This window comes from Rhinolophus ferrumequinum, chromosome 24 (assembly GCF_004115265.2).
Source record: "Rhinolophus ferrumequinum isolate MPI-CBG mRhiFer1 chromosome 24, mRhiFer1_v1.p, whole genome shotgun sequence".
NCBI classification, from domain to species: domain Eukaryota; kingdom Metazoa; phylum Chordata; class Mammalia; order Chiroptera; family Rhinolophidae; genus Rhinolophus; species Rhinolophus ferrumequinum.
Window position 1 is genome coordinate 41,857,969 of NC_046307.1, and position 27,460 is coordinate 41,885,428.

At 48.6% G+C, this 27,460-nt stretch overlaps 2 protein-coding genes across 2 annotated transcripts in view; both read left to right on the plus strand.

Annotated features, from left to right (window-relative positions):
• The window catches only part of RADIL (Rap associating with DIL domain), a 50,966-nt gene that overhangs the window by 7,345 nt on the left and 16,161 nt on the right, over positions 1–27,460 (plus strand). The window contains exons 3-6 of the mRNA XM_033096014.1: positions 21,881–22,113; positions 22,744–23,379; positions 24,400–24,437; positions 26,719–26,879. Of these exons, the coding sequence (XP_032951905.1) occupies positions 21,881–22,113; positions 22,744–23,379; positions 24,400–24,437; positions 26,719–26,879 (1,068 nt within the window). The remainder of the gene's footprint in view (positions 1–21,880; positions 22,114–22,743; positions 23,380–24,399; positions 24,438–26,718; positions 26,880–27,460) is intronic.
• Positions 4,775–6,870, plus strand: PAPOLB (poly(A) polymerase beta). Its single transcript, XM_033096013.1, has one exon. It carries the CDS (start codon positions 4,957–4,959, stop codon positions 6,868–6,870), a length of 1,914 nt encoding a protein of 637 aa, XP_032951904.1. The 5' UTR covers positions 4,775–4,956.

Here is a 27,460-nt window from a genome sequence, read left to right on the forward strand (position 1 = left end):
TGTCTGCCCTCTGCTCACGTCCCTGCCTCACGTACCCCCAGGGAGGGGAAGGAGGCTCCTTACCTCCTTCCTGTGATGAGCTCCCAGGATGCTGATGGTGCCACAGTGCCTGCCTGTCCTCTAGAAAGGGGCGCCCAGCACCGGCCTGTGTGTCTGTCACTGTGAGGCTGTGCAGTGGCTTTTGCTGTGGTGGAACCAACGGCTGCGGACGTGGGGGCTTCAGTGTTGAGAGCGCTGAGTACATAACTTGCTGCAGGCACTCAAGTCCCTTCATTCTTTCCCCAAAGAACAGGTGGGGTCGTCCTCCTCCCTCAGTCAGCACATAGTCTACGTCTTCTGGAAAGAGTAGTGAGAAAGGGAAGGGACTGCCTGTATGTGTGTGCGTGCGCATGCACAAGTGTGTGTGAATGGAATTCATGCTGGCCTTCCCGGGCGTCGGGTTCCTGAACACCATCCGGTGATGTCCACGTCCCAGTTATTCACCCCACAGTAAAAGACTCACCTGCTTGCCAGTGAGTTGGGCTCCCTGGCTGTGCTGCTTTCAGAGTGAGGCCTTACCCAGAGCCACGGCGCACAGCTGCTGGGCGTGGGCACCGGTGCTGGGAGCCCACCCCACGCCAGTCTCCTGCACATTCACTGGGATTCCCCGGGGACTCAAGTAGGGACAGTCGGTGTGCCGGACGCTTCCCTGAGGTACTGAAATAAGAGTCCACCCCTCCTCCTTCACCATGGGGCCACTGTCATGCCCCCATAGCGATGCGCTCGGGCACTCGGGCGCTTTGTTTTCCATAAATACTGCCTTTCCCAGCTGCCAGCTTCCCCCTGATTTCCAGAGTATCAAAATATTGTGGATCCGTTCTGGGAGCGAGGCGGCTGGTGTAGGTGGGGCTGCAAAGCGGCTCTCGCTGCATTTTGCCAGCAGGCTGGTATTTAGGACCAGTGCCACGTGGAGAGGGCTCTGGGTCCTGTCACTGAGATAAAGACAATAATGACTTATGCTCCCTTTGGGGAGGGCTGCTGCCGGGCCATGTGGTTTTTGTCAACGGCTTGGGAAAGGCGAGGGAAGGGTTTGTTTGTGTTTCCAGGATGGAAAAGTGGATTTAGCTGATTTCTCAACCTCAGTTCCATGGACATTTTGGGCCAATAGTGGTGTAGGGTGTTTAGCAGCGCCCTGGACCTCCACCCACTAGATGTCAGTAGCACCCCTACCAGCTGTGGTAACCAGAAATGTCTGTGGGCACTGCTAGTGCCCTGGGGGCAAACTGGCCCAGGATTGGGAACCACGGAATGGACCCAGCAGCCTGGACTCAGTTTGGTTGAGCTCAGTCTATCAGTCACACCCAGCACCTCTCTGTTGGGGCCAGTGGCTGTGCGCCCTTGTGACCATTAGATGACATGCCTCTCCTGGGGCATTCTGAGGGACTTGAGGTGCCACGAAAAGCCAGTGTCTTGAGGAGGGTCCCGAGTGGAGCTTCCTTTTGGGCCTGTGGACTTCTTTGTGGCCTTCGTGGCCCTCAGAGGCGAGGCATGGTCTGCTCCTGGGAAGCAGGGCCTGCTTTGCTTTGGGTCCCCTCTTCAGAGAAAGGGCAGTTTAGAGCATTTCTAAAGCCATTTTTAAAGCCAGTGCAACTTCTGGTTCTCTCTGCAGGCCAGGCAGAGACATCTCTGCATCAGCCATTGGGCTGTGACTCACTGCCCTTCAGGTGTCTGTGCGGTATCTGGTGTACAGTAGGTGCTCGTTAAATGCCTGGTGAGGACTGATGCAGGTTAGAGGAGTAAGCTCCTCTGTATGTCCCGGCTTTCCTGTCATGAAGGACTCCAGAGCTGCAATCCGTTTTCTTTGCAGGGGGAATGGGGACAGGGAGGTAGGAGGGTGGTATGCCGACGGCATGCTGTCTACTCGTGCAAGGTGTGGCTTCAGCGATTAGGCACCTAATCTGGTACCTGCCAGTGCGACGTGCCAGCTCTTCCTCTCCTCCAAGCCCAGCTGGAGTGGCCAGCAGTGGCAGATGCGTTATCTCTGAGCACCCCAGGCTGTGTGTCGTCTTCCCACCTTGTCACCCATGGACAGGCAGACGGGGCCTGAACACCTGGTGACAAAGGGATGATCAGGCTCCCCCTGCAAATTGTGTTACTCAAATCCTGGCCTCACATGTCCTTTAACCTCGCTGTGGTCGTTTTCTTTTGACATTGTTTTCTTCCACCATGAATCTGATTTTTAATAACTCTTATCTCAGGATGGAGGAGGAGATCTGAGTTGTTTTTATCTGGGTTGTAACTGCTTCTTGAGTCTTGAGTGAGACTTCTGTTGAGTATATTCTCAATGATAGAATCATTGTGGGATATGTTTATTTTATGTAGTTTGGTAAAGAGTAAAACAACCCCAACTATTTTTCATCAGTCTAAAACTAGAAAATTGAACTAAAAATACATTTTTGAGGATTTTTAATTCAAAGAGGACAAAGTTGAATGATTAGTTGCTCACAGCCAGTTTCATCCTTTGACTCACTGCTTAGATTGGGAAAAGAAAACAGCCTTCAGTTTCACAGAGAGACACAGTTTCACAGTGTGAAACTGTGTCTCTCTGTGAAACTGAAGGCTATTTAACAGCCTATTCTGTTGAGCTGGTGGTGCCCACCTGCGGCCTCCCCCTCCTGGGAGGCTTCTGGTCATGGTATATAAGGAGCCTCCGAAGGGAGATGCTCAGTGCTTCACACAGAAAACACAGGGAGAGAACATAACTGGGGGCATTTTCTGGTCTTTGAAACCAAGAAACTTAAGTTTAAGTTTCTGCCCAAGAAAGAGACATAGAGCCTTGGACCTGTAGAGGTAGGAAGTTGGAACTGAGACCCGCTTCCCCCAAATATAGTGGGAACTCTTGAAGTGTGATGCATTGAATGAAAAGATGGAATCTGCCACCTGGTAAAAGGAGCCGACAAAGACTTATCTTTCTTTACCTGGGCTCTGCTAGGGAAACCTAAAGACTCTTCCTTAGAATTGAAAACTACTCATCCTCTCTTATGTGTTTGGGGTTGAAAACTGCACTACTTATATGGTCTGGATAATCCCTGGATAAGAAATTACAGTGTACATAATTTGGTAGTGTACAAGGACAACTGAGAGAAACAAAACAAATCCTCTTTGGAAGGACACGTCCTTCACACATGCATCCCAAGCCTTACCAGAGATGAACTCACAATCCAAAATTATGAGACACATGAAGTGATACCACTCTAAATGAGCCAGTAGAAAACAAGCTGTACAATCAGATCCTCAAGAACATTACGAATTAAGACCATTTGTTACAGAATGTTGAGTAAGTATGTTTAAAATGTTTAAAGCAATATAAAAGGCAGAAAGAAAACAGGTAAGAACAGAATGTCATCCAAAAAGGCAGGGAAGATTTGGAAAAGAACAAGATAATGCTTCTAATATAGTACTAAAAATATAAGCATTTAAAGGGATACTTTAGTGATGGCTTAAACAGCAGACTGAATACCACTGAAGAGAGAATTAGAGAACTGAGAGGTGGATCTGTCATCACCCAGAAAGAAACATGGTTTGAGACATGGAGAACAGAATGAGAAGGTCTATCACATGTCTACATGAAGAGAATCAAGAGAATGGTGGGGAAAACATATGGCAAGAATATGCCTGAGACTCTTCTGGAAGTCATGAAATGAAAAGCTTGACATTTAGGAATCACAGTGTATCCTGTGTAAGATAAATAAAAAGGAATTTATCCCTTGCTACCTAGTGGTGGTATTGCAGGTGTGAAAATAAAGGAAAGCGCATTTAAAAGGGAGTCGGGAAGCCCTGAAGTGGGCTCTACCGCACTACCACTCACCGTATTGTACAGCCTACAACAGGAAGCAGCTTCCCTCACACATCTGGACAGCGAGAAGCTTACTTTACTACCCCAGCAGGAGGAAGGAAGGTTTTTCTCCTTGGCTAGCGACAGACCCAGCCGACGAGAAACCGCCATGACTCAGCCAGTGGGAAGCCACTGCACTTCCAGCCCCTGAACTCCTTCCTGGTTTCCTCCGGTGGACATTTTGCTTATAACATTCCCTCCCAACTCTCTCCTTTTTCTCTCCTAAAGTTCCCCTTCTTTGTTCTCCAGATTTACCTTGGTTTGCCATAGCTTGCATGTCCGGAATTGTAATTCCTCTGCCATTCCTGAATGAACTCATCGTTGCTGGTAAAATAACTGGCTATTTTATTTTTAATGTTGATACAGGACACTAGGACAGACATGATTTTTACAGCTGCCAAAAAGGAAAGACAGGCAAGTAGCAGGTTAGCCTGACTGCAGACTCCTTAACAGGAACTGTAGAAACCAGCACACAACAAGTAGGCCCTTTAAAGCATTAAGAAAACAGAACCGTCAGCCTGGAGTTGCAGTCCTGACTAAAGCATCATCCAGGCACGGGGCCACAAAGGACCCACTGGGAGCTGCTTCCCACCACAGACCCTTACTGTAAAGGGATTTTTAAAGAATGGGTCTTAGGTGGAAGGCCACCTGAAGATGCCCCTGGAGAGGAAGTAGATCTGAGATGTAAGAAGAAATGGCGAGCAAGGAAATAGATGGTAAGTCAGGGTAAACATATAAAACAGTGAAAACAAGGCCCCAAACCAAGGCCCACACCCCCCAGCCTGAAGCCCGCAGCGGACCCCTGGAAACTACAATCCCCGTGAGGCTCTGCGCAGCGCGCATGCGCCCTGACGTGTGCGGTGTGCGTGGCTGTTCCAGAACGCCAGGGCAAGGGCCCGGGCGCCATGTTGGGGCCCAGGGGACGGTGGAGAGGCGCTTGAAGCGGCGGGAGAGAAGCGGGAAAGGGTCAGACCCGGGCTGGTAGGAGCCCCGCCCCTCCCACCTCAGCGGATCATGACCTGGGCGGTGGTCCCGGAGGTCGCGGTGGCGGGGTACGTGGCTTGGCGGGGCCAACGCTAGAGATGATGCCATTTCCGGTGACAACCCCTGGAACACAACAGACCCCGTCGCCACCCAAGCACTGTGGCATCTCGTCCCCTATCAGTTTAGCAGCCCCCAAGGAGACAGACTGCATACTTACTCAGAAATTAATTGAAACCCTGAAGCCCTTTGGGGTTTTGGAAGAGGAAGAAGAACTGCAGCGCAGGATTTTAATTTTGGAAAAATTAAATAATCTGGTAAAGGAATGGATACGAGAAATCAGTGAAAGCAAAAGTCTTCCACCAGCTGTAATTGAAAATGTTGGAGGCAAAATCTTTACATTCGGCTCTTACAGATTAGGCGTGCATACGAAAGGTACGGATATAGATGCGTTGTGCGTTGCACCAAGACACGTCGACCGAAGCGACTTTTTCACCTCCTTCTATGAAAAACTGAAACTACATGAAGAAGTAAAAGATTTAAGGGCGGTTGAGGAGGCATTTGTACCAGTTATCAAACTGTGTTTTGGTGGTATAGAGATTGATATTTTGTTTGCAAGATTAGCACTGCAGACTATTCCAGAAGATTTGGACCTAAGAGATGACAGTCTGCTTAAAAATTTAGATATTAGATGCATAAGAAGCCTTAACGGTTGCCGGGTAACCGATGAAATCTTACATCTAGTACCAAACATCGATAACTTCAGGTTAACTCTCAGAGCTATCAGATTGTGGGCTAAATGCCACAATATCTATTCCAATATATTAGGCTTCCTAGGAGGTGTTTCCTGGGCTATGCTAGTAGCAAGAACTTGCCAGCTTTATCCAAATGCAGTAGCGTCAACTCTTGTACGTAAGTTTTTCTTGGTATTTTCTGAATGGGAATGGCCAAATCCAGTACTACTGAAAGAGCCTGAAGAACGAAATCTTAATTTGCCTGTTTGGGACCCAAGAGTAAATCCCAGTGATAGATTCCATCTTATGCCTATAATTACACCAGCATACCCACAGCAGAACTCCACATACAACGTGTCTGTCTCAACAAGAATGGTCATGATCGAGGAGTTTAAACAAGGGCTTGCTATCACACATGAGATTTTGCTGAGTAGGGCAGAGTGGTCCAAACTTTTTGAAGCTCCAAGCTTCTTTCAAAAATACAAGCATTATATTGTACTTCTAGCAAGTGCACCAACAGAAAAACAACATCTAGAATGGGTAGGCTTGGTGGAATCAAAAATCCGAATCCTGGTCGGAAGCTTGGAGAAGAATGAATTTATTACACTGGCACATGTGAATCCTCAGTCATTTCCAGCACCCAGAGAGAATCCTGACAAGGAAGAATTTCGTACAATGTGGGTCATTGGGTTAGTGTTAAAAAAGCCAGAAGATTCTGAAGTTCTCAGTATTGATCTCACCTATGATATCCAGTCTTTCAAAGATACAGTTTACAGGCAAGCAATAAATAGTAAGATGTTTGAGATGGACATGAAGATTGCTGCAATGCATTTAAGAAGAAAGGAACTTCATCAGCTACTACCTAATCATGTGCTTCAGACAAAGAAAACACATTCAACGGAGGATGTCAGATTGACAACTTTGAATGATGGCAGCCTCGACTTGTCTGCAGACCTTGAAAATGGCATGTCTGTGCCTTCACCTGCTAGCCCAGTGACTGGCAGCTCTCAGGGCAGAAACAGTCCTGCCCCAGCTGTAATGGCAGCATCTGTGACCAACGTGCAGATTACTGAAGTTTCCTCACAACAGGTGAATCCCGGTGAAAGCTCAGGGGGTGCATCAAGGGAAAGCATCCCTCAGAGTGTCTCACAGCCAGCCATGTCTCTGCCACCAAAGCCCACCATCACCAGAGTTGTTTCTTCAACCCTTTTGGTAAATCATCCACCCAGGCCTTCAGGGAGCACAGCAACAAACATAGCTAATCCTATAGTAGGAGTCTAGAGGACAATTGTCACCTCATACAGAAGAAAGGACCAAGGAAGCCAAAATAGAAGAGGAACAGACAACCTCAAAAGAGACAGGTACAACTCAGGAACTAGTCACACAGCAGCTTCTCTGTTGGCCTCACGGGAAACATCCAGTGCAGACCTTTCCAATATCCCTGCTCTCCGTGGAAATCCTATTCCTGTTATCAAGAATTCAATAAAACAGATTGACTTGATAAAAACAAACTTAAGGGTCCATAAATAATATCTGCCAACTCAATCTGTTGTCTTCAGATGCTAAAGGAGGAGAATAAAGGGTACCAAACTAGATACAACTCAAAATACTTAGGCCTATTTGGTAACTTCTTTTACTGGGCTAATCTTGAACAGAAGTCCAGGTTAGTACCAGAAGTTAGAAGTACTGTTTGTTATTCACATCAGATTATTAATGTCCACAACAACTATATTAAGTATTTCAAAGGATGATTTACAGAGAAAACGGGAGAAAAAACCCTCCCGTTATGTTGGTACCCATGACTCACATCTGGACTGGATTTATGTTTGATGCGTTATTGGGGAAAATTGGCAGTACAAATCGGGATCAGATCTCCTTATGTTGATGCTGCACTTTATGTGTATTATTACTTTAGAAAAGTAGAACTCATTTTAGAGTTTTCAGCTTGATGAATTTTGTTTTTTTTCCTGAAGTGTTTTCTTCATTATTAACCTTCAAATTGGATACCATTGTGCAGCGGTGCACTCTACTTCAGAAAAAGCATAAAAGTACACCTAGCTCAGTCCCCGTGAGGTAGCCATAACTCTTCAAAATGAAATGTCAACTCATTGAAACAATAATTAGTAATCCTTTGGTTTTGATGGGACATGATCAAGAAATGACATGGTTTTATTGGTAGAATTGTTTTATGGTGCATGCGATCACGATCAAACAGCAAACATTGTCTTGGAGCTAACAAAGCTCCATATTCTCATGTGCTTAATTATTTGTCCTAAAACAAAAAAGCTTTTTGTCTCCCCACCTCTTCTCTTTGCTTGTATGCACAAGGTATACTTGTGTTTCTTAAAATACGAATAATACTTTCTTAACCATGATGTAAATGAATGAAAAAAGTCTTTTTAAATCTGGACACAGCCAACCTAACAGGTTTTCCAGTTAGTGGGGTTCTGATTCCTCCCCTCCCCCAACTGTGTTTCTTTTTACATGTGCATTTTTCATGGTAAACTATAATTTCTTAAATCCCTTCTCTATCCTTCCAGATTAATTTCCCCAAAGTTGGAGTATAACCATTTTCCTTTGGGGCTATGCAGTAATTGACTTTTCCATCATTACTTTCTGATATTTAGTACACAAGTTCCCGTTTCCCACATCTTTTCCCTGTGCAGTCACCTTACCCTTTCACCACAGTCATAAATCAGGTGATGTGTACACAGTACCTGTGAATTTCCAGTAGCTGTGGTGTCAGGTTGAAATTGCCAGGCATAAATTTAGTCTTGTCATTGGGGAAAATTAGTTTATTAAATGTTTTGTGTTACTGCACTTGTTTTACTAAGCTGGAAACTTGGAACTTTTTAATTCTAGTTTTTATTACCTGAATATCAGAATTTTTTTTTCACATGATGTATGTAGTGTCTCCTGAATGGAGCTTGCTTTGTTTTGTAGTAGCTGTACTCCGTGTATTTTTCAAGCGCTATTTTGAAAACATACGTATTTCTCCATTAAAAACACAATAAAAACAAACAGTAAAGAAGTAAGCAAAGGGATTTAAATATGACATTAACAGTTCACATGTTCTTCCATTGTTCTGGAGGAGGGTAAAGACACTGATGAACTTTTTGACTTTGTTAAATTTAGAATTCATGTTATATCAGGAGAAAATGTGAAAGGTTAAAACTTCAAATCAATAAAGGTAAAACAATGGAGTTAAAAAATCTTAATCCAAAAGAAGGCAGGAAAGAAAGAAGGGAGGGTAAAGCATAGAAAATACCATGTAAAAGAAAATACAATCTAAGATGGTGGAAATGAAACCAAATATATGTGTCACTATATATAATAAATGGACCAAACTTCCTGACTAAAAGACAGAGATTGTCAGATTCCACAGAAAAACTAAGTCCAGCTGTATGCTATTTTATGTATGAGAGACACTCTCAAAATGTAAGACATAAAAGAACGGAAAAAAGATACACTAATGAAAAGAAGCTGTTATGTAACAGTATCATCCAAACAGATTTCAAAGCAAAAATAATTTCTAGGAATGAAAGGGACCACTGCAATACTGATAGAAGAAATAATGCACCAGGAAAATGAAACAATTTAAAACTGGTTTGCACCTAGTCTCAACATAAAATAACAAAGCAAAGATTAAAAGAAATTGCCCAAATTGTCATTGTCATAGAAGATTTTAAAACAGCTTTTTCATTCACGATACCAAAAAGACAAAAAATAGAAGGGAAACAGTTTGGAGCACAACAGGGGTTGGCAGACTGTTTCTATAAAGGGCCAGATAGTGAATACTTTCTGCTCTGTGAGGCTATAGCGTCTCTGTCTTTACTACTTAAGTGCCCTTGTGGAGTGAAAGCAGCCCTAGACAATACGGAAACAGATGGCCAGGGTTGGATTTGTCACCCATCCCTCCCAGCTGGTGTTTGTCAGCCCTGACGTGTTAGATATTTATTGTAGAACCCTTCACCCAGCAATTAGAAAATGTGTATTTTCTCAAATAAGCATTGGGCATGTACAAAAATTAACCCCATGGTAGGTCAGAAAGTAAGACAACATGTTTAAGGATCAGGTTCATAGAGCATGTTCTCTGACTACGGAACAGTAAGTTAGAAATCAGTAACAAATAGCATAGGGAAGAATTTCCTAAAGAAGGTACAAAAAAGCCCAAACCATAAAGAGTGATTGATGGACAAAGGTGCTTAATTGTATCAAATAATGCATAGTGAAAGGTGAAAATGGAAAACAGGTCATAAGTGGGGAGAAGATTTCATAACACGTAAAACTGACATTACTCTCCAGACTACATTAAGGATGCCAGAAAACAGTCTGTGTAGAAAGATCAAACACCCAATACAAAATGGGAAAAAGAAGAGCATTTCACAGCAGAGGAACTAGGTAGGAACGGGCAACGAACAGGAACAGACGCTCGACCTCGTTAGTAGTAAGGAGACTAGGAATTAAGGCCGCAGAGGTATTGTTTTCAAAAATAACGTGTAACAGTAATCAGATCGGGAGGATGGGAGCGCTAACACAGAGCCGTTCAGAGTGCACACTGTTCTGGTCCCTGGGGGAGACAGTTCGGTCTTTTCTAGCAGTGTGGACGTGCCCACACCGTGTGTTCATGTATTCTCCTTGCAGGTCTCTGCCACCATGCTGTGGGCCAGTGATGTGCTTGATCTAATCGGTTGCTTTATCCCTGCAGGAGGCCCGAGTCTGTGGGTCACCCAGATAGCCATGTGCAGAACGCCGCACAACTTCTAGTTTATGTCCAGTGCCATGTCATTACCATAATTCTCTATATATGTCATTGTGTCAGAAAAGTCGGGAAGAGACTTTGTTCCTTGGGTCACCAGGAGACAAGTGCATCGGTGTTTGTAGCAGTGTTCTGTAACAGCCTAAAGCTTGAAGTGAGCCACATACCGGTAAATGGGGGACGGTTGGATCGTGGTGTGTTCATGCAGCAAACAATACGAAGCTGTGAGAGTAAATGGACCGTAGCTACGTGCATCAGTGTAGATCCATCCTGTAATGTTGAGGGAACAAGAAAATGGCAGAAAACCACACAGTGTGATGTGATTTATGTAGGGTTTAAGAACAAGCAAAGTAGGACCGTATAATTTAGGATTACAAAAATGAGTGGTATAACTAAAAATGAAAAACAAGGGGATGTGAAACACAGAATCCAGAACAGCAGTTCCCTTTGGTGGGGTGGGTGGGGGGAGGGGGAGGGAGGGTGGCTGTGAGAACGCAGTGACTGGACATATCCCACTTTTTTCAGGTTGGGTGGTAGATGAAACGGTGTTCGCATTATCCTTAGTCTGAGTTCCAAATGGTTCATATGTGTGAAATATTTTATAATTAAAAAACTCAACACCAAAGTGATATCTTAAAAACCCCTTTATCAGTTAGGAATCACATTTGGCCAGGACACAACACAGGCTAATTTTCTTTCACATTACAGAGGTAGTAAGGTCAGGCTGATAGGGTGTGGCCTTCCCGGTCCCCAGGGACCCAGGCTGCTTCCGCCTGCAGCCCCCATCATTCTCATTCATGCCTTCCATTTTCAAGGTCACCTCAAGGTGCAGGATGATTGTGGGGCCACTGCCATCACATCTCCATTTAAGGCAGGAAGAAGGGAGGAAGGGGGAGGAAAGGGGAGGGGAAAGGTATCCCTGCAAACTATGTTCTCCTTCCCTGGAGCTTTCTTAGAAGTCCCAGCAGTGACATTCCCTCATCTTTCACTGACCGGAACTTAGTCATGTGGCTATGAGACTGGCAAATGCAGTTTTTAATCAGCTGGATACATTACATCATTCCTCACCGTCGTGCCGTTAGGAAGAAGGAGAGAATGGATATTGAAAGGCAACGAACGATAGCAGTGTCTTAGCACAGCACTCATATTTACATGTTCTGACATTTCCAAATAACTCAGGGGTCAAAAAAGAGACTTTAATGATGTGCATCAGAACGGAACAGTAATGAAAATGCAATGTGTGTGTGTGTGTGTGTGTGTGTGTGGTGGGGAGAGGGGTGCAGCTAATGTGGAATTAGGAGGAGGGTCCTAACTTTAAACGTGTGTACTAGAAAATAATAAAGCCTGGAAATCAATGAGCTACCTGTCTACATAATTAGGTCAAAAAAGAATATAATAAATCCAACGACAGAAGAAAGGAAATAATGTAGTTCAGGAAGTAAAGAAATGGAAAATAAATGTGGAGTAGAGAGGATCAATAAAGTGAAGAGGAGGCTCTTTGAAGAGACTAATAAAAGAGTCAAAACTGGGAAGGTTGGTGAGGGAAAATAAAGATGGTACACACAAACAATTAGGAATTTGAAAGGGGATATAGCTACAAATACAGTAGAGATATTTTTAAAGGATCTTATAGATAGCTTGATGCCAGTAAATTTGAAAACTTAGATATTGACTGGCCAAATAATTCTCCAGATAATCCACCAAAAGAAAACAGTTTATTTGGGAAAACAAAAAGAAACAGAATCACCAAGGAGTGCGTGCACACTTGCCAGCCGGTCTGCCCACTGGCCACCCACGTGGGAAAAAGGTTAAAAGCCCACATGGCTTCCCCCTTTATTCGCATCCGTTCCCTGGAAGTTCCCACAGAGTTCAATAGGAAGTCAAGACTAGAGAGTTCACAAGGGGCCCAGCTCCACCCCTAGTCCTCCCGGCTCTATGGTTCGTAAGCATTGTAAGATGCCAGTTCACTCTTATCAATGAAATGGACAATCTCCTAGAAAAAGGTAACCTCCCAAAACTCACTCAAGAATTGAAAACCTGAATAGACTTATAATCTTGAAAGAAAGTGCATGAGTAGATTGAAAATGTACCCACCAAAACCAAAGTAAAACCACAAAAACACTAAGAAGGCTGTATGGGCCAACTCTTTCTAATATTCTAGGACACGACTATTCCATTATTACACATCAGACTGTTCCAGAGAACAGAAAAAGAAGACACATCTTAGGAAACAAATATAACCTTCATACCAAAACCAGAGAGGGAAAGTATAACAAAGAATCATGAGCCGAATTCACTTATGAATGCAGGTATGAAAACCAAACCAGAAATGTATGTAGGCCACATCTCGACCAGGCTGGAGGAATCCCTGGAATGTTAGGGTGCTTTATCACCTGAGATGTTGGCTGGCAAGACCAAGTTGGGTGCTGGCAGGAGGCCGCTGCTCCCCCCCCCCCCAGGGCTGGCTGAGTGTGCTCACGACGCGGCTGCCGGCTGCACCCTGGGATAGCAAGGCGCCAGCCACAGCGTCTTTCCTGACTAACCGTGGACGTCACGCAGCACCCTTCCCATGATGTTCTCATGGTGAAACTGGCTCCATTCACTGGGGGGAGTGTGGGGAGACTATACAGGGCCTTGACAACCAGGATATGGGGTCATTAGGGGCCAACCTGGAGACTGACTTCCTCATCAATCAACAGGAGAAATGGGTCCATTTTAATATATTACGATGCAATACCATACAGCAGTGAAAAGGGATGAGCCAGAGAAACACATAGCAAATGGATGGATCCCACTAACATGATGCTGGTGAAAAAAGCAAGCCGGATAAGGATACATGTCACGTGGAACCATGTCATTAAAGTTTTAAAACAATTGCAAAATGAAAAGATATTTTTCAGAGATACTTAATGTGTGGCTATACCAGCCATCCTTACCATATGATAAAAATATAAATAGATGCATGGGAATTAGGACCCCAAAGCAGAATCACTGTTTTTTCCTGGGTAGGAGACAGTGCTCATCCATATCTGTAAAATTTTCTTACTTCCCCGGCTGGGGAGTGGGTACATTCGCGCTCATTATTTTGTCTGATTTGTACCCTTGTATGTGCCTGGAATGTCTCATAGCTATACCGAAGGGTGAGCAGGAGCCAAGAGGGTCAGAAGTATGTGGACAGACAATTTTTCAGGAAATGTAGCTGCCGAGGAGAGTTGGAGGGGGAGCCTGGACCTCATGGAGTGGGATCAAGGCAGGGCTGGGAACAGTGTCACTGGAAAGAATTCACTGTGGGAAGCCGGGGACGGCTCTGCCGCCCACACCAGAATAGCGTTGTCACTCTCTCCTGGTTATATAACAATATATGTTCATCTTAAGGAACTTGAACCACACACACATAAAAATAGAGAGAAAAGATGTCACTGAAGTTCCATCTCGCATTAGACCACAACAAACCATTTCCCCGTTTGTAGAATAGGGTATAACACGTATATGAACGTTGAACAAACCGTTGCAGAGCAAACCCCTGAGGAATGCCACAGAGGACGCACAACCAGCCGGGCACAAGCCCCTCTGCCGTCATCCCTGTCTCTCTCCCAGAGCTAAGCCGAGATCCTGACTGTAATAACGTGCCTGCCGTTCTCCATACGATGGAAGCATGCACTCTGCCCTGCCCCCACTGTGGTTGGTGCCAAGGCAGCTCTTCCCACAGCCCCTGGGGTGGGGGTGAGGCTATGTCTGCTTCACTCTCTCTTCTGCACTTTCCTCTCTGTGTGGGGAGGGTCTCCTTTAGCCTCTCCAACGTGGGGAAGCCCAGGGCTTTGACTTCTGTCAACACCACTATTTTTCCCCAGAACCAGCCAACGTTTTCAGGCCAGAAGTGCTCAACATACTCCTTTGTCTGGACCGTGGCCTAACAGTTTCGTTCTCTGTTGTTTATGCCTCCCCCCAACCAGTTTTAGTTGTTTTCAGCGAGGGATGTCCTTGTCCAAAGTTAACTGATCAGCCCTGGCTAGGCCGCCATGTCTTAGGGACGGGCCACCTCTCTTCCTGCTGACACTTAGACTTAATGGACATAAATGAGTTCACATGAGATGAACTTATCTATCACGGAGTCCTCCTGCCCTCCCCACTCAGTGCTGACTCCTCCTCCTCCGTGCCTGTGTTAGTTCTCTGTTGCTACATGACAAATTAGCACAAATTTAGCCGTATAAAAGCACATCCATTAACTCACAGTTCTGCGCGTCAGAAGTCCGGCGTGTTGTGGCTGGAATCTCAGGGTCTCACAGGGTGAAACCAAGATGCCAGCCAGGCCGAGTTCTAGTCAGGAGGCGCTGGGGAAGGATCCAGGTCCATGCTCACCCTTGCTGTTGGCAGACTTCAGTTCCTTGCGGTCATAGGACTTAGGGTCCCGTCCCCTGCTGGCTGCTGTCTTGGGGCTACTGCTCCCCTTCCTTCTCGTGGCCCCTGCATCTACAGGCCGGCAGCGCTGCGTCACTGCGGGCGCTGGTGCTTCGAATCGGACTTCCTCTTTGTTCGTCTGTTTAGCTTAGGCCCACCTGGATGATGGCGAGCCCAAAGTGCGCCGATGAGTAAAATCAATTACATCTGCAAGAGCCTCTTTTGCCACATAACAGAACACAGTCACGGCGAGGGCTCTCACACCCATTCACAGGGCCCACGTGCACTCCGGGAGGGGACTGTACGCGGGCAGGTCACCGGGGCATTTTAGAATCCCGGCCCGCACAGCACAGCCCGCTCTCTGGGCCTGTGGGTCACATCTGCATCCACATGCAAAATGCGCTCACCCGTCTGCAGGTTCCCCAGTCTCATCGCATTGGAGGATCAGTTCAAGTCCAAAGTCTCATCGTCCAAATAATGTAGGTCGGATGTGGAGCGGCCCCTGGGTTGTGCAGCTCCACAGTGGAGGGGCACAGTCCTCTCCTCCACCTGTGGGCCGCGGACCCAGGCACAGGGTGTCTGCCCAGCTCCCAACATGCAGTGGTGGGCAGCTTAGATGACAGTCACAGATGTTCTGGTCGAAAGGGGAAACGGATGGTGAGAAGGAGTCGCTGGTCCAAGGCTGCTTTCAACTCCAGCCAGACTCACCCAGCGGGGCCTCTGTGGTTAAGTTTCAGGCCCTGGGAACACACTCCCGGCGGGCGCCCTTGGGCTCTGAGCCTCCCTTCCTTTCCTGCAGGCAGCAGGTGTCTGCAGTTGAACTTCTGTCAGCTGCCTCTTGTCAGGAGCCTCTTTCATCTTGTACTCTGTCCCTTCAATCTAAGCTGACACAGTGACTGCTGATATGATTTTCTCAAGAACCATTGGCTATCCGTGGCTTTCAGGGGCACCCTCTCCATGAGACAGAGCCACGTCCGCAGAGGTGTCCGCCATAACCCTGCTCTGTCCTAGCGTCTGCTGGGGTGGTGGGAGGGCGGTGCCCTCAAACTTCTCCATGGCCTCTGGTTTGATTAAGAAAACCTACAAGAACACCCTTGATCTCTTGAAAGGGTCTTTGTGGTTGGGCACTTGACCTTTGACCTTCCAGGGCTTCAGGAAAGGATTGAACAGGGCACACTCAGCCATGTCTCCGTGCCTCACTTTCCGCAGCCATGTCTGACTTGGCATCTTATGTCACCCAGAGAGGCTGAGAATTGTCAGTCATCTGGCCCGGGTTCCTTTCTGGATAACAGTACTTCCCTCTGTTGGCCCCTCTCCTACTGTGTTTCCCCGAAAATAAGACCTGGCTGCACCATCAGCTCTAATGCATCTTTTGGAGCAAAAATTAATATAAGACCCAGTCTTATTTAATTTTTGCTCCAAAAGACGCATTAGAACTGATTGTCCGGCTAGGTCTTATTTTCGGGGAAACGTGGTACTGCATCCCACTGCAGGCAGCAAGATAGCAGGCAGCTGCTCAGCGCTCTCCCCAGCTGAGTCCAGGTTCATCCTGGAGGGGCTGCAGGGCGCCTCCAGTGAGCGGTCTGCCCCACAAGCAGCACCCTCCTCCCCCAGCCTCCAGTAGGCGTCCCCCGTTCCCCTGTATCAGAGTTGTGCATGTAAAAAGATAAATATGAGTGAAAAAAGTCAAAGTCTAATTCTTCTCATTTCGGAGCCGTCAATTTGGACAACTCACACCATTGTTTTCTGTGCCCTCAAGAACACCTGTGATGCAGCATTTCTAAAAAGAGCGTTCCACTGTCATCTCTGGGATTTTCTTCCAAGCTGCTGGCATGAAATTCTGCAAGTTTGCACACAAAACCCAGAACTTACATTCATTCTTCAAATGGTCCTTAAATGACTGAAATATTGCAGAATCTTCCCCCCACTCTCCCTGCCGCCCCAATAACAGCCAAGGTCTCACATCTCAGCTGCTGCCTGGCTGACATTCTACATGAATATAAGGTGCTTTCCAGTTTCAAATATGTTAAAATGTGAAAAATAGTGTGTCTAAGATTGATGAAATATACACCACAAATGTGTGCTTTCATTCATTAATTCAGTAGATTGAAAAGTACGTACATTTAAAAACTTACTTATTTTCACCAAAGTTATATATGTGCACAGGTAAAGCCATATTTTCTTAATGCCAATTGAAAGCAAAAACAAAGCACAAACCCTGGTTCCCCGGGTCAGCCTTCCCTCTTCCCGATTTTGTATTCCCCAGAGGAAAACACTTTCAACTGTGAACCGTTTCTTTTTTGGCATTTCATTCCACATCTTAAAATAACATTTATCCTGCTACTACTTGATTTTTAAAATTTCGGGCATTATCTAGTGATGTCCTTCCATGAAGTTGAGGATGTAGTAGCTCTTTTCACCGTCCCTCCCTCTTTTAAAACGCCCAGCCCCCATTGCCCTGTCCTCCCGGTAGAGTCATAGTTTTGGTTAGGTTACATTTTTATGACCAGGGATAGCTTTTCACAATTCAAGACTAGTATGTACAAAGATTACACTTCTTGTCCAACTTTTAGTTTCTTTGAAATTAATTATTGTCAGGATTATTGGCTCAATCTTTTTCTTGGTACTTTTCACTAATTCAGTATTCCCCAACTCTCTGCCAATTATCTTACCTCTTTTCAAGAGATATATGGTGTCCTTTATCAACTTCAGTGTTTTGGAGCCTTCTGCCTGCTTCCGTCAGCTGGCTGCTCTCAAAGCTGCTCTTAGCTGTCATTCCCTTTGAATCGCCCAGAGGAGTCCCCCGTTTCTCGCTCTTGTTCCCTCTTTTTTCTTCCAGGTTACACCCTCATTTTGGTGGAGTATCTTCTCCACTGGCTTCCTGAGAAAGTGTAGCTGAGAGCTAAAATTGCTTAAAGTACTGTGTGTCTAAAAAGATATGGATTCTGCTTGAACGCTGGATTAGTCATTTAGCTGGGTATTCGAATGAAAAGAATTTTCTTTCCTAGAATTTTGAAGGCATGGATCCATTTCTTCTAACTTCCAGCACTCCTGTGAGAACTTACAACACATTCAGTCTATCCTGTTTGTACTTAATCTCTTTCTTCTCCCTCTGGAAACACACCTGGTTGCTTTACTCTTTTTCCTCGCCGCCTCATTCTGAAAATTCACGATATGTGTCTTGGTGTGTTTTCACCCTAGTGTTAGGCTTTTACTTTTTTATTAAAAAAAATTATGGTTGTATCCATTAAAGTATTTATGTCTTCCATAATTCTATTTTATTGAGGTCATTATAATATATCCATTTGCATATTTTCACCCTTTATGCATTTTTAACCTCTATGGTGTGTTAGACTTTCAATGGACCATTTTATTCTGAAACTCTTGTTTTTCAGTTCTGAAAAATTATTATTATTCCTTTGATGATTTCTCCTGGCTCTTTTGGACTGACCACATGGTTTCTGATTTTTTTCTCTCCTGGTTTCTCTTTTTCGTCTTTCTGCTCTACTTCCAAGGCCATTTCCTCAACTCTCCCTTCTGACCTGAGATGAGCGTGGGGCACTCATCCCAGAACAGTGGGATGTGCACTGTGGTGTGAGCATCGTCGTCAGGATGTCGTCTGGATGCAGACACAGCACAGGGCGGGGGTGGGCGGGGAGCCAAGCCGCTTATGAAAAGGTGGAGAATCGGTAGGCTCTGGGACAGAGGAGCTAGTTCTCCCACTGGATCCAGGGAACGCACATCTGGTGGCGGCAGCGATGAAACCGGTCCTCGTGGCGAGAGGTGCTTAGTGTTTGTAGGAGCGCCACCAGGCCTGTTAGCTGTTACTGTATTTCCATGATCCTCGGTGAGAAAGGGTTTAGAGTCATCTCAGGGACCAGACATGGCCTTCGGTTTCAGCTACAGAGAATTCCTGGTTATGCCACACTGCTCTCTCTTTGGCACAGCTCTGGAAGGCTCCATTTCCATCTGTGGCTAACAAATGGCTTAAGCATTTTATCTACTCAGTTACCCATTATCTTAATTAGGTTATTACCGTAGTTCCTTCTAGAGAGAGGATGCTATTCCCTGATCAAGACTCTAATTAACATGAGAAGTCCCAAGTTTTACCATGGAAAAATGCTCGTTAGTATTTTTTTCTTTAAATTTTTAAAAATTAAAATATAGCTAACATACAGTATTATATTAACTTCAAATGTACACCATAGTTATTCAGCCTTTACATACGTAAAGAAGTGCTCACCATAAGTCCAGCGACCATCTGACACTGTGCCACTGTCACAATATTATTGACTGTATTCCCCATGCTGTATGTACAGCCCCATGACTTACTTGTTGTATATCTGGCAATTTGGACCTTTTATTCCCCTTCACATTTTTTTTTTGGCTCCTCGGTACTTTAAAATGTAATTTCTCCCCATCTTAAATAATAAGACATATCCATTGTTGAAAAGTGGGAAAATAAGGGAAAGTATAAGGAAGAGAATAAAAATCATCTGCAAAGGCACTGCCTAGTGCCTTTTATTCCACTCTTTCTTAGTGTTGCGTTTATTTTCTTAAGTAATTTAAATCAACCTATCTATGTACATAGCTATATATCCTCTGTTTTTTTTAACTTATATGCTTATCTCCTCATATTGTGAGGAAGGTCGTTTGTATGCCAGGGCGACTCCGTGCCTAACCGTGTCCCCGTTGGATTTTTAGACGGTTTCCCCTTTTTCTGTTTGTAAGTAATGCTTATATAAACATTCTTGTACTGAAATGTTTGATTCCTTTCTGATTATTTCTGCAGGATCGCTACTTAAAAGTGGAATTCCTTTGTGGAAGGATGGACACAGTTTTAGACATAGATCTGTTTATATCTAATTTGATGTGATTGGCAATATCTGGATATTTTTAAAATTTGGGGGGGTCAGGGCCAGTTTATATTCCCAGCAGCAGTTGCTCAGAATGTTTGTCTCTCCTTATCCTTGCTACCATACGATCTGTCATTAAAAATCTGATAATTTGGGGTGGCCGGTGAGCTCAGTCGGTTAGAGCATGGTACTAATAACACCAAGGTTGCCGGTTCGATCCCCACATGGGCCACTGTGAGCTGCACCCTCTTTAAAAAAACACACAAACGTGTGATCATTTGACAGGGGAGAAACATATCTCTTTGTTTTAGTTTGTGTTTCCTCCAGTGTTTGTGAGGTTAAACAGCTTTACATCTCTCCTTCTGTGCATGTCTCTCATTGCTTTCCTCTTCTTCATTTCAAAATGCATCAAGCACAGGAAAAGTAGAAACTGGGTTGTCTGCCTTTTCCATATGGATTCTGATGGTCCTGCAAACATCTCTTCGCACTCTGCTGTTCGCCTTTACGTTCTTTTGCAGAGAAGTTTCTAATATAATTACTGTGTCCATCAGGGCCCAGCCCCACGAGGGTCCTGTGGCCGGTTCGGAGTCTGCCTTGCACAAATGTCCATGCATGTGTGAGGGTCCACCTGGCCATGCTGCCAAGCGCGTGTGCATGGGGTCGTGTCTGCTCGACTATGTGGATTGCTCTGTACACTGGCCATGCTGACCTTGGCGGTCCAGGGCCATGGTCAGGAGCTGCTGCTGCTTCACCCCTGGCAGCCCAGGGAGCCAGAGCTCCCCAGCCCCGGCCCTTCCACACTGGCACAGGGGCCGTCTCGGGCTCTGTGGCTGCCTGGGAGCCCCAGGACTTCTGGAAGTTGGTTCTGAGGCACATCCTCTCCTGCAGCCCCGTCCTAGAGGGAGGAAAGGCTTGGGCGCTAGAACGTCATTTTGGACTGGTTTTTAAATTTTTTTTCTTTCAGGTGTGGTCCTACGTTTGTGCAATGATGTCACAAGCCCTGGGGTCTGGCATTCATAGGAGAGTGGAAGTGGGATAGGGCTGCCCCCATCTGCTCCCCCTGCCCCCACCTACTCCTCCTGCCCCCTCCTCCTGCCTGCTCAACCTGCCCCTCTTGCCCACCCCCTTCCCTGTGCCCTCCTGCCCAGGCCTGCTCCCTTCCTGCCAGCCGCTGGCCTGGCTCTGCTGCTGTAGGGAGCGCTGACAGCCTCACACTGCGGCTGGGCTTGGCTCTGCAGCCGCGCCTCCCCTCCCCTCCCCGCCCCTCCACTCCCCTCCCCTCCCCTCCTCTCCCCTCCCCTCCTGCAGCCCCGGCCCCCTGCGGGCTGCAGAGGAGCAGGCTTCCTTCTGGAAGGGCAGGTCGGTCTGTACGCTTGGCTTCAGCTCCCGGTAAGAAAGCGCCCTTGGCCCCAGCTCGCTCCCCCACCTGCCACACTTCCTCTGGCTTTGTCTGGTTTGGTTTGGAGTGGTTTTTGGAAGGGTTGCTGCAGATGGGGGCTGATGGAGGGGGCTCAGGAAGAAAGCGCTGGGATTGGCACGGGCCCTGGTGATGGGAGACTGGTGTCTGGTGTGTCCGGGTTCCGTGTGGCTTCTCAGCTTATTGACAGCATTAGTTTAAAAGGGCGCTTTCTGGATGTATAAGACTGTTTGTGTGCACATGTAGGTGTGTGTGTGTGTGTGTGTGTGTGTGTGTGTGTGTGTACACGTGCGTGCTCTGACCTGGGGTGTGGGAGCAGACTGGGGAAGGAGCAGCCATGCTGTCCTAGGAGACCAGCTGGGCCAGACGGTTGGGTGATGTGGGCAAGTTGGCCGTTTCCTGCTTGTAAATTTGGGGGGAAGATGAGCGGTTCCCATCTCTTCAGTCACAGCACACATGCACACACAGGTGGGCTGGCAGGACAGGACAGGGGGATGGCAGAGCTTTGCAGTGGTGAGGTGCCCTGCAGGACGCCCTGTGGTGACCCAGCAGGAGTTGACGTGGTGGGTTTGGCCTCCTGAGGGGCGGGCTGTGGCACTGGCTGGTCAGGCGGAGGCGGGCTGGGTGTGCCACGGGCTTCTGCTTGCGCCTCGGGACGTGGACAGCTGCGCTGCCTGGCTCTTCGGGGAGGCCCCGAGGCGCTTGGCCTGGCGAGGATGTGGTCAGTGGGCGGAGTCCTGCAGCCTCCTCCAGATGGTCCTGCAGCGCAGGGACCGCTGTTAGGAGCAGTGGTTCGTGAGAAAGGCCTGGAGGGGCCTCCACTGGGCGATGACTGGTTACCCTGTGTGGCTTCTGTTTCAGGGATAAACGCCCAAGCCCGGAGGCTGCAGCGGAACCGCGCCAAGGGGACCCCAGCCCTGGCCTCGGGGGGCTCCTGGAGCCCCCCTCCAGCCCGGCTGCGCCGCACAGTCAGCGAGACCAGCCTGAGCCCTGCTGCCACCCAGGGCCCTGAGGAGCCGGGACACAACGCCATGCGCTACTCCCTCTACGAGTCCCCACACCTGCTGCTCCTGCAGGGCTACAGCCAGCAGCACGTGAGCCACCAGCCCCGCCGGGCTGCCCGGGAGTGGGAGCAAGCAGGCCCTGCCGTTAGCTAAGTCAGCCGTCAGCTCCTGCGACTACAGTCGCTCCGACGGTGACAGGGCTGTAGGAATGGGGTGGGTGGGTAGGGACCACTACATCGGACCCATCCGAGACTCTGGGGGTGGGCGAGGCCCCCTGTCCTCTGCTTCCAGGGCATTCTCTGCCCGGGTTACAGTAGGAGCAGCAGGGGAGAGGGCCCTGCGAGGAGGGTCACCCAGCTCCTCACTTACTGACCCCAGTGTGGTACCAGGTGCCCAGCACGGGACTGTCTACCAGCTTTCAGACTGCGTCTCAGGCCCCTTCCTGCCCTGGCTTTGGGGAAGGACACAGGCAGGTGACCAGGCACAGGTGTGCAGTGTCCTCCAGGTGATGACAGATGCCTGGTGAACGGCTCACATGGCCTCCCTGTGCTGCAGGGCTGCGTTCTCGGGGGGCCACAGAGGAAGGCCGCGTGTCCCCCCGCCCCCAGAGCCAGCATTGCCCACCACTTCGTTGCCCAGTGTGGCATTCCCGCCCACACTCTTAGGCACCATGGACAGGGACACCGCGCTGGCCCCTGAGCTCTGGTGTTTGCCTTTCAGGACAGCCTGGTGTACGTGCTCAACAGGGAGCGGCACACGGTGGGCCAGAGGACGCCGTCCAGCCAGCCGAGCATCAGCCTGTCAGCCCCCGACATCCTGCCCCTGCACTGCACCCTCCGCCAGTGCCAGCCCTCGGGCCCAGAGCGGGCGGGCGGTCGGCTGGTTCTGGAGCCAATCCCTGGGGCGCCCGTCGCGGTCAACTTCTCAGAGGTGGGGGGCCGGACTGTGGTGCTGCGTCATGGGGACCTGCTGTCCCTGGGCCTCTACTACTTGCTGCTGTTCAAGGACCCGGCACAGGCCCAGCCCCTGCCTGCCCAGGCCCTGGCCCGCCTGCGGGCCGTGCCACACAGCTGCAGGTTGTGCGGGGCCCTGCTCCCGGTGGCCCGGGGCCCCTCCGCCTCCACACCCGCCGCCCTCCCCCGGCCGCGCCCACTCCACCTGGAGTTCGAGCCTGCCGTGGAGGACACACTGCTGCAGCGCATCATGACGCTGATCGAGCCGGGCGGCGATGACCACAAGCTCACCCCCGCCTTCCTCCTCTGCCTCTGTGTCCAGCACTCGGCCACCCGCCTGGAGCCGGGCTCATTCGGGCAGCTCCTGCTCAAGATGGCCAGGACAATTCGCGACACCGTCTGGGTCAGTCTCACTCTGCCGGCAGGAGCTTGGCTGTCTGGGCCCTGGGGCCATGGTGGAGCTTGGGGGGGCTGTGGCCACACCCACCCAGGGTGGAAGTCCTGGGTACCTCCTTAGGCTGAAGGCCAGCCTTCTCTGCCCGTGCACACCGCCCAGCCTGGCGCATCCGCTGTGGCACTTCACCCTCGTGGGGACGGCCGTGTCTCATGAGCTCTGGTCCTGTGTCCTCCCCTTGGCCCAGCCCTGCCACGGGCCTGGGAATGTGGTGCCTGTGGCTCCAAGCCTGCGTGTCCTGTGTCCCGCATTCCCCAGGGGGTTGAGCCCCTGCCAACACCCACGGCAGAGCCTTGTCAACTTGGTGTTGGGTACACAGGACTGGTCGACTCAGGTACATGGAAAACCTTCCCGCCAGGACTAGGTCCCTAGAGCACGGCACCAAGCATGTGGGCAGAATTCTGAGCCCTGAGGCTGACCTGGGCACTGCAGGATGTCAAGCGGCATCCCTGCCCCCGGACCCCCCGACACTTCATGCCGGCAGCACCCTCCCCAAAAAATGTTGGCTAAACCCAAGTCCCCGTGGGGAAGTTTAAATACATTGTAAATACTGAAGCTCAGTCATCTATTTATCATCGCTGTGGCTGACATTTAAAAGTGTACATATTAAGCTTAACAAGAAGAGTGTTAGAACTTCGTTCTGGTGTTTGTGGGACGTGTGGCCTGTCTTTACTCCTTCTGAAATGGCCAGTTGTTATGGAAGCTAGATGGTTGTGAAATATTTCCGATGGAGGAAGCGTGCAGTTCATCTTCAATAATGGAACGGGAAGCTCCCAAATCACATGGGAAAATACCCTTTCCCACTTGGAAATAGCTTGGAGTTGCTCGTCAGCAGAGTACGGCATGTCTGGATCAGCGATGGCACGTGTTTACCTAGGTGGTGTCACATGTATTTGGTGGTGGTGTCGTTGAACACATGCCTGGTATCCTGTTTTCCTCATGCTTGTTTGTTTTCCTTTATAATTGTAGGAGAAAACCAAAGAACTGGCAGAGAAGCAGACGCACCTGTAAGTATTTCTGTCATTGTACCCGCCCCCTGGGCAGCTAGTTCCCCGGAGACCTCCACTTCCCGTGGCAGCGGGACCCAAGGGGGCCCCCAACGCCTCTGGGGTCAGCTCTGTGCTTCCGTCAAACTGTCCTTACAGCTCAGAGTGGCTGTTTTTATTTCTTTAATCATCACCCTGGGAAGCTCTGTGGAAGAATTCTAGAACGCTGTCCATAGAGTGAGAGGGCAAGACCTTCGGAAGCCTTCTCCTGCCTCCCACTCTGTCGGAGCGAGCTGACTTCTCTAGGAAAACGTACCGAGGGCAGCATGTCTCCACTCTCCAGCGTCAGCCTCCACAGAAAGCGCCGTTTCCACACGTGCACTGCACCGGGGCCGGGAGATCGATCATGCAGTAATTGTCCTCCTGGCGGGCTCAGTTCAGTTACTAGCATCATGTCGTCAGGGTTTGTCCACATTGTTGAGTATTGCAGGATTTCCTTGTTGTTTTAAGACTGAATAATATTCCATTGTATCCTATACCAGATTTTCTTCATCCAGTCATCTGTGGATGGACATTTAGTTTGCTTCCTGCTCTTGGCTGTTGTGAATAATGCTGCAGTGAACATCGGGTGCCTATATCTCTTGGAGCTCCTGCTTTCAGTTCTTTTGGATAAATACCCATACATGGGATAGCTGGATCATATGGTAGTTTTATTTTTCATTTTTGAGGCCCCTCCATACTGCTTTCCACAGCAGTTGCGCCATCTCATATTCCCACCAGCAGGGCGTGAGGGCCCCCTTTTCTCCACATCTTCACCAACACTCGGTGTCCTTGTCACCAACACTCGGTGTCCTTGTCACCAACACTCGGTGTCCTTGTCACCAACACTCGGTGTCCTTGTCTTGATGATCGTCCTTCTGACAGGTGACAGGTGACATCTCATCTTGGTTTTGATTTGCATTTCCCTGGTGATTAGTGGTGCTGCGCACCTTTTCACATCCCTGTAGCCATCTGTGTGTCCTCTTTGACGGCGTCCATTCAGGTGCTCTGCCCATTTGTTTCCCTGCCGGTCTTCCATCGGGTTACTCGGGTTTTTGGCTCTCGGGTTGTAGGAGGCCCTTTATGTTGTGGAAGTGACCCCTTATCTGCTATGTGGTTTGCACATCCTTTCGCCACTCCGTAAGCGCCTTTCTACTTACTGAGCAGAAGCTTTCAGTCTGCGTAGCCCCCTTGTCTGGTTTTGCTTTTGCGGCCTGCGCCTTTGGTGTCAGACCCATGAAATCGTGTCCCCACTCTGTGCTCACCTGCACCTTGTTTGTGCCCCACAGTGTGTGGCCGGGGCTGCACTCGTGTTGACCTCGCTGGGATTGACCCCGAAACTCCAGCTGGCAATCCTGGTGGTTCAGTTTTCAGGAGAGGCCTATCTGTGCCTTTGAGTTCTGGGTGAAATTGAGAAGGGCAATAAATATTGAAAACAAAATGGAATTAGACTCTGAAGAGCCAGATTAATCCTTTGTTAATGACATGAACTCTTGATGCTGTGTGCACATACGTGTGTCATTCAAACCAGAAGGGACGAAAAGGAGCAGGACTTTGAGATATGCAAGATAAGCGGGCAGACCTGCTTCGCTGTAAGCACAGGAGACGGGTCTGAAGCCAGTTCCTTCAATCCCCAGGAAGACAGAAGGTCACACTGTGGACAAAAGTGAAGTGACAGCAGAGAGAGCAGAACTGCCAGCACAAGAGGAACGTGGGGAAGGGAGCCTGAGGTTGCCCTTCAGCCCACGTTGGCTGCTCAGCAGGGACAGACACAGAGGAAGACAGCCTCAGCTCTCCCCAGACACTTCCCCAGGGGCCCTGTCACAGATACGGCCCCAGTGGCTTTCCCGTGGGCCTGATTCTCCAGGACCGCTGGGTCACGCTGATACCCACGAGTCCCTGAGCTGCTCTGGGTACAACAGGCAGGATTGAAGATCTCTCCCCCGGCCCTGGGCACACAGACACACATACACACACACTGACATTCATAGCTACCTAATTGTCTAATTCCAAAGGAGAAGATAGGAAAGTGGTTTATTTACCAGAGTCCTTTACCAACGGCTGTGGCCACTGGCTTCCTACTGAGGTTTGTAGATGTGCATCTGGCTGTCGAGTGTCAAACAGGTTATGTATCTATACATAACCTCCCAGCCTGACCTTGGGAGGTTGACAAATCATAGTTTTTGTCAGTGTCCCATTGAAACGAACGTCTGTATGTGCAGTGATGGTCCAAGTGTCATTCTCCGTCTGTCTGTCTTGGTAGCCAGGAGCCCATCTCCTCAGCCAGCAGTACCCTGGCTGGCCTGCTTCCTGACCTGCAGCACCTTCTTTTCTGGATGTCGAACTCCATCGAGCTCCTGTACTTTATCCAGCAGAAGTGCCCACTGTACATGCAGAGCTTGGAAGAGGAGCTGGATGTCACAGGTAGGGTTCGTGCTGGCGCTCCCAGGCCAGGTGAGCATGGTCAGCGTGGTGTCACTGTGCCGTCTCCACGTAGAGCTGGCCACTAGAACAGAGATGGATCCCCTGAGATGGAAGGAATGCTAACGGTTGGCCTAACCTGGCACCTCTCGTCCACGGCACGTTGGCACACTGTCCTCGTCATCTCATGTGTTGTCCCACTGTGTTCTGCCTGGGGAAGGCCCGGGGGGACAAAGGTCACTCATCATGCACAGGTGTAAGGACTGCAGTACACGGGCCCCAAGCCATCGTCCCTTACGAGATGCTCCACTATTTCAGGAGTGAGGCATGTCGCCAGTGACAGTTGTAGAATTGTATAATGCATGTCAATTTCAGAGACTGAAATGTAGGACAGTGTGCATCTTAGCATTTGTGTAAAGTGCAGAAAACACTCACTGAGAGAGCGACTCTGACGGGGCAGTCTGGGAGGGCTTCATGGGGGAGGTGGCATTTGGCTGCGCCCTGAGGCCGGCGTGGGATTCCAACTGGTGTATGTCTGACGAGGACTATGTGGGGCCTGGAGAGGCATAGTGGGTCCTGGGGTG

Bases quoted from the DNA above. Each gene is read 5' to 3' on its own strand.
- PAPOLB (XM_033096013.1), top strand. From the start codon at position 4,957: ATGATGCCATTTCCGGTGACAACCCCTGGAACACAACAGACCCCGTCG.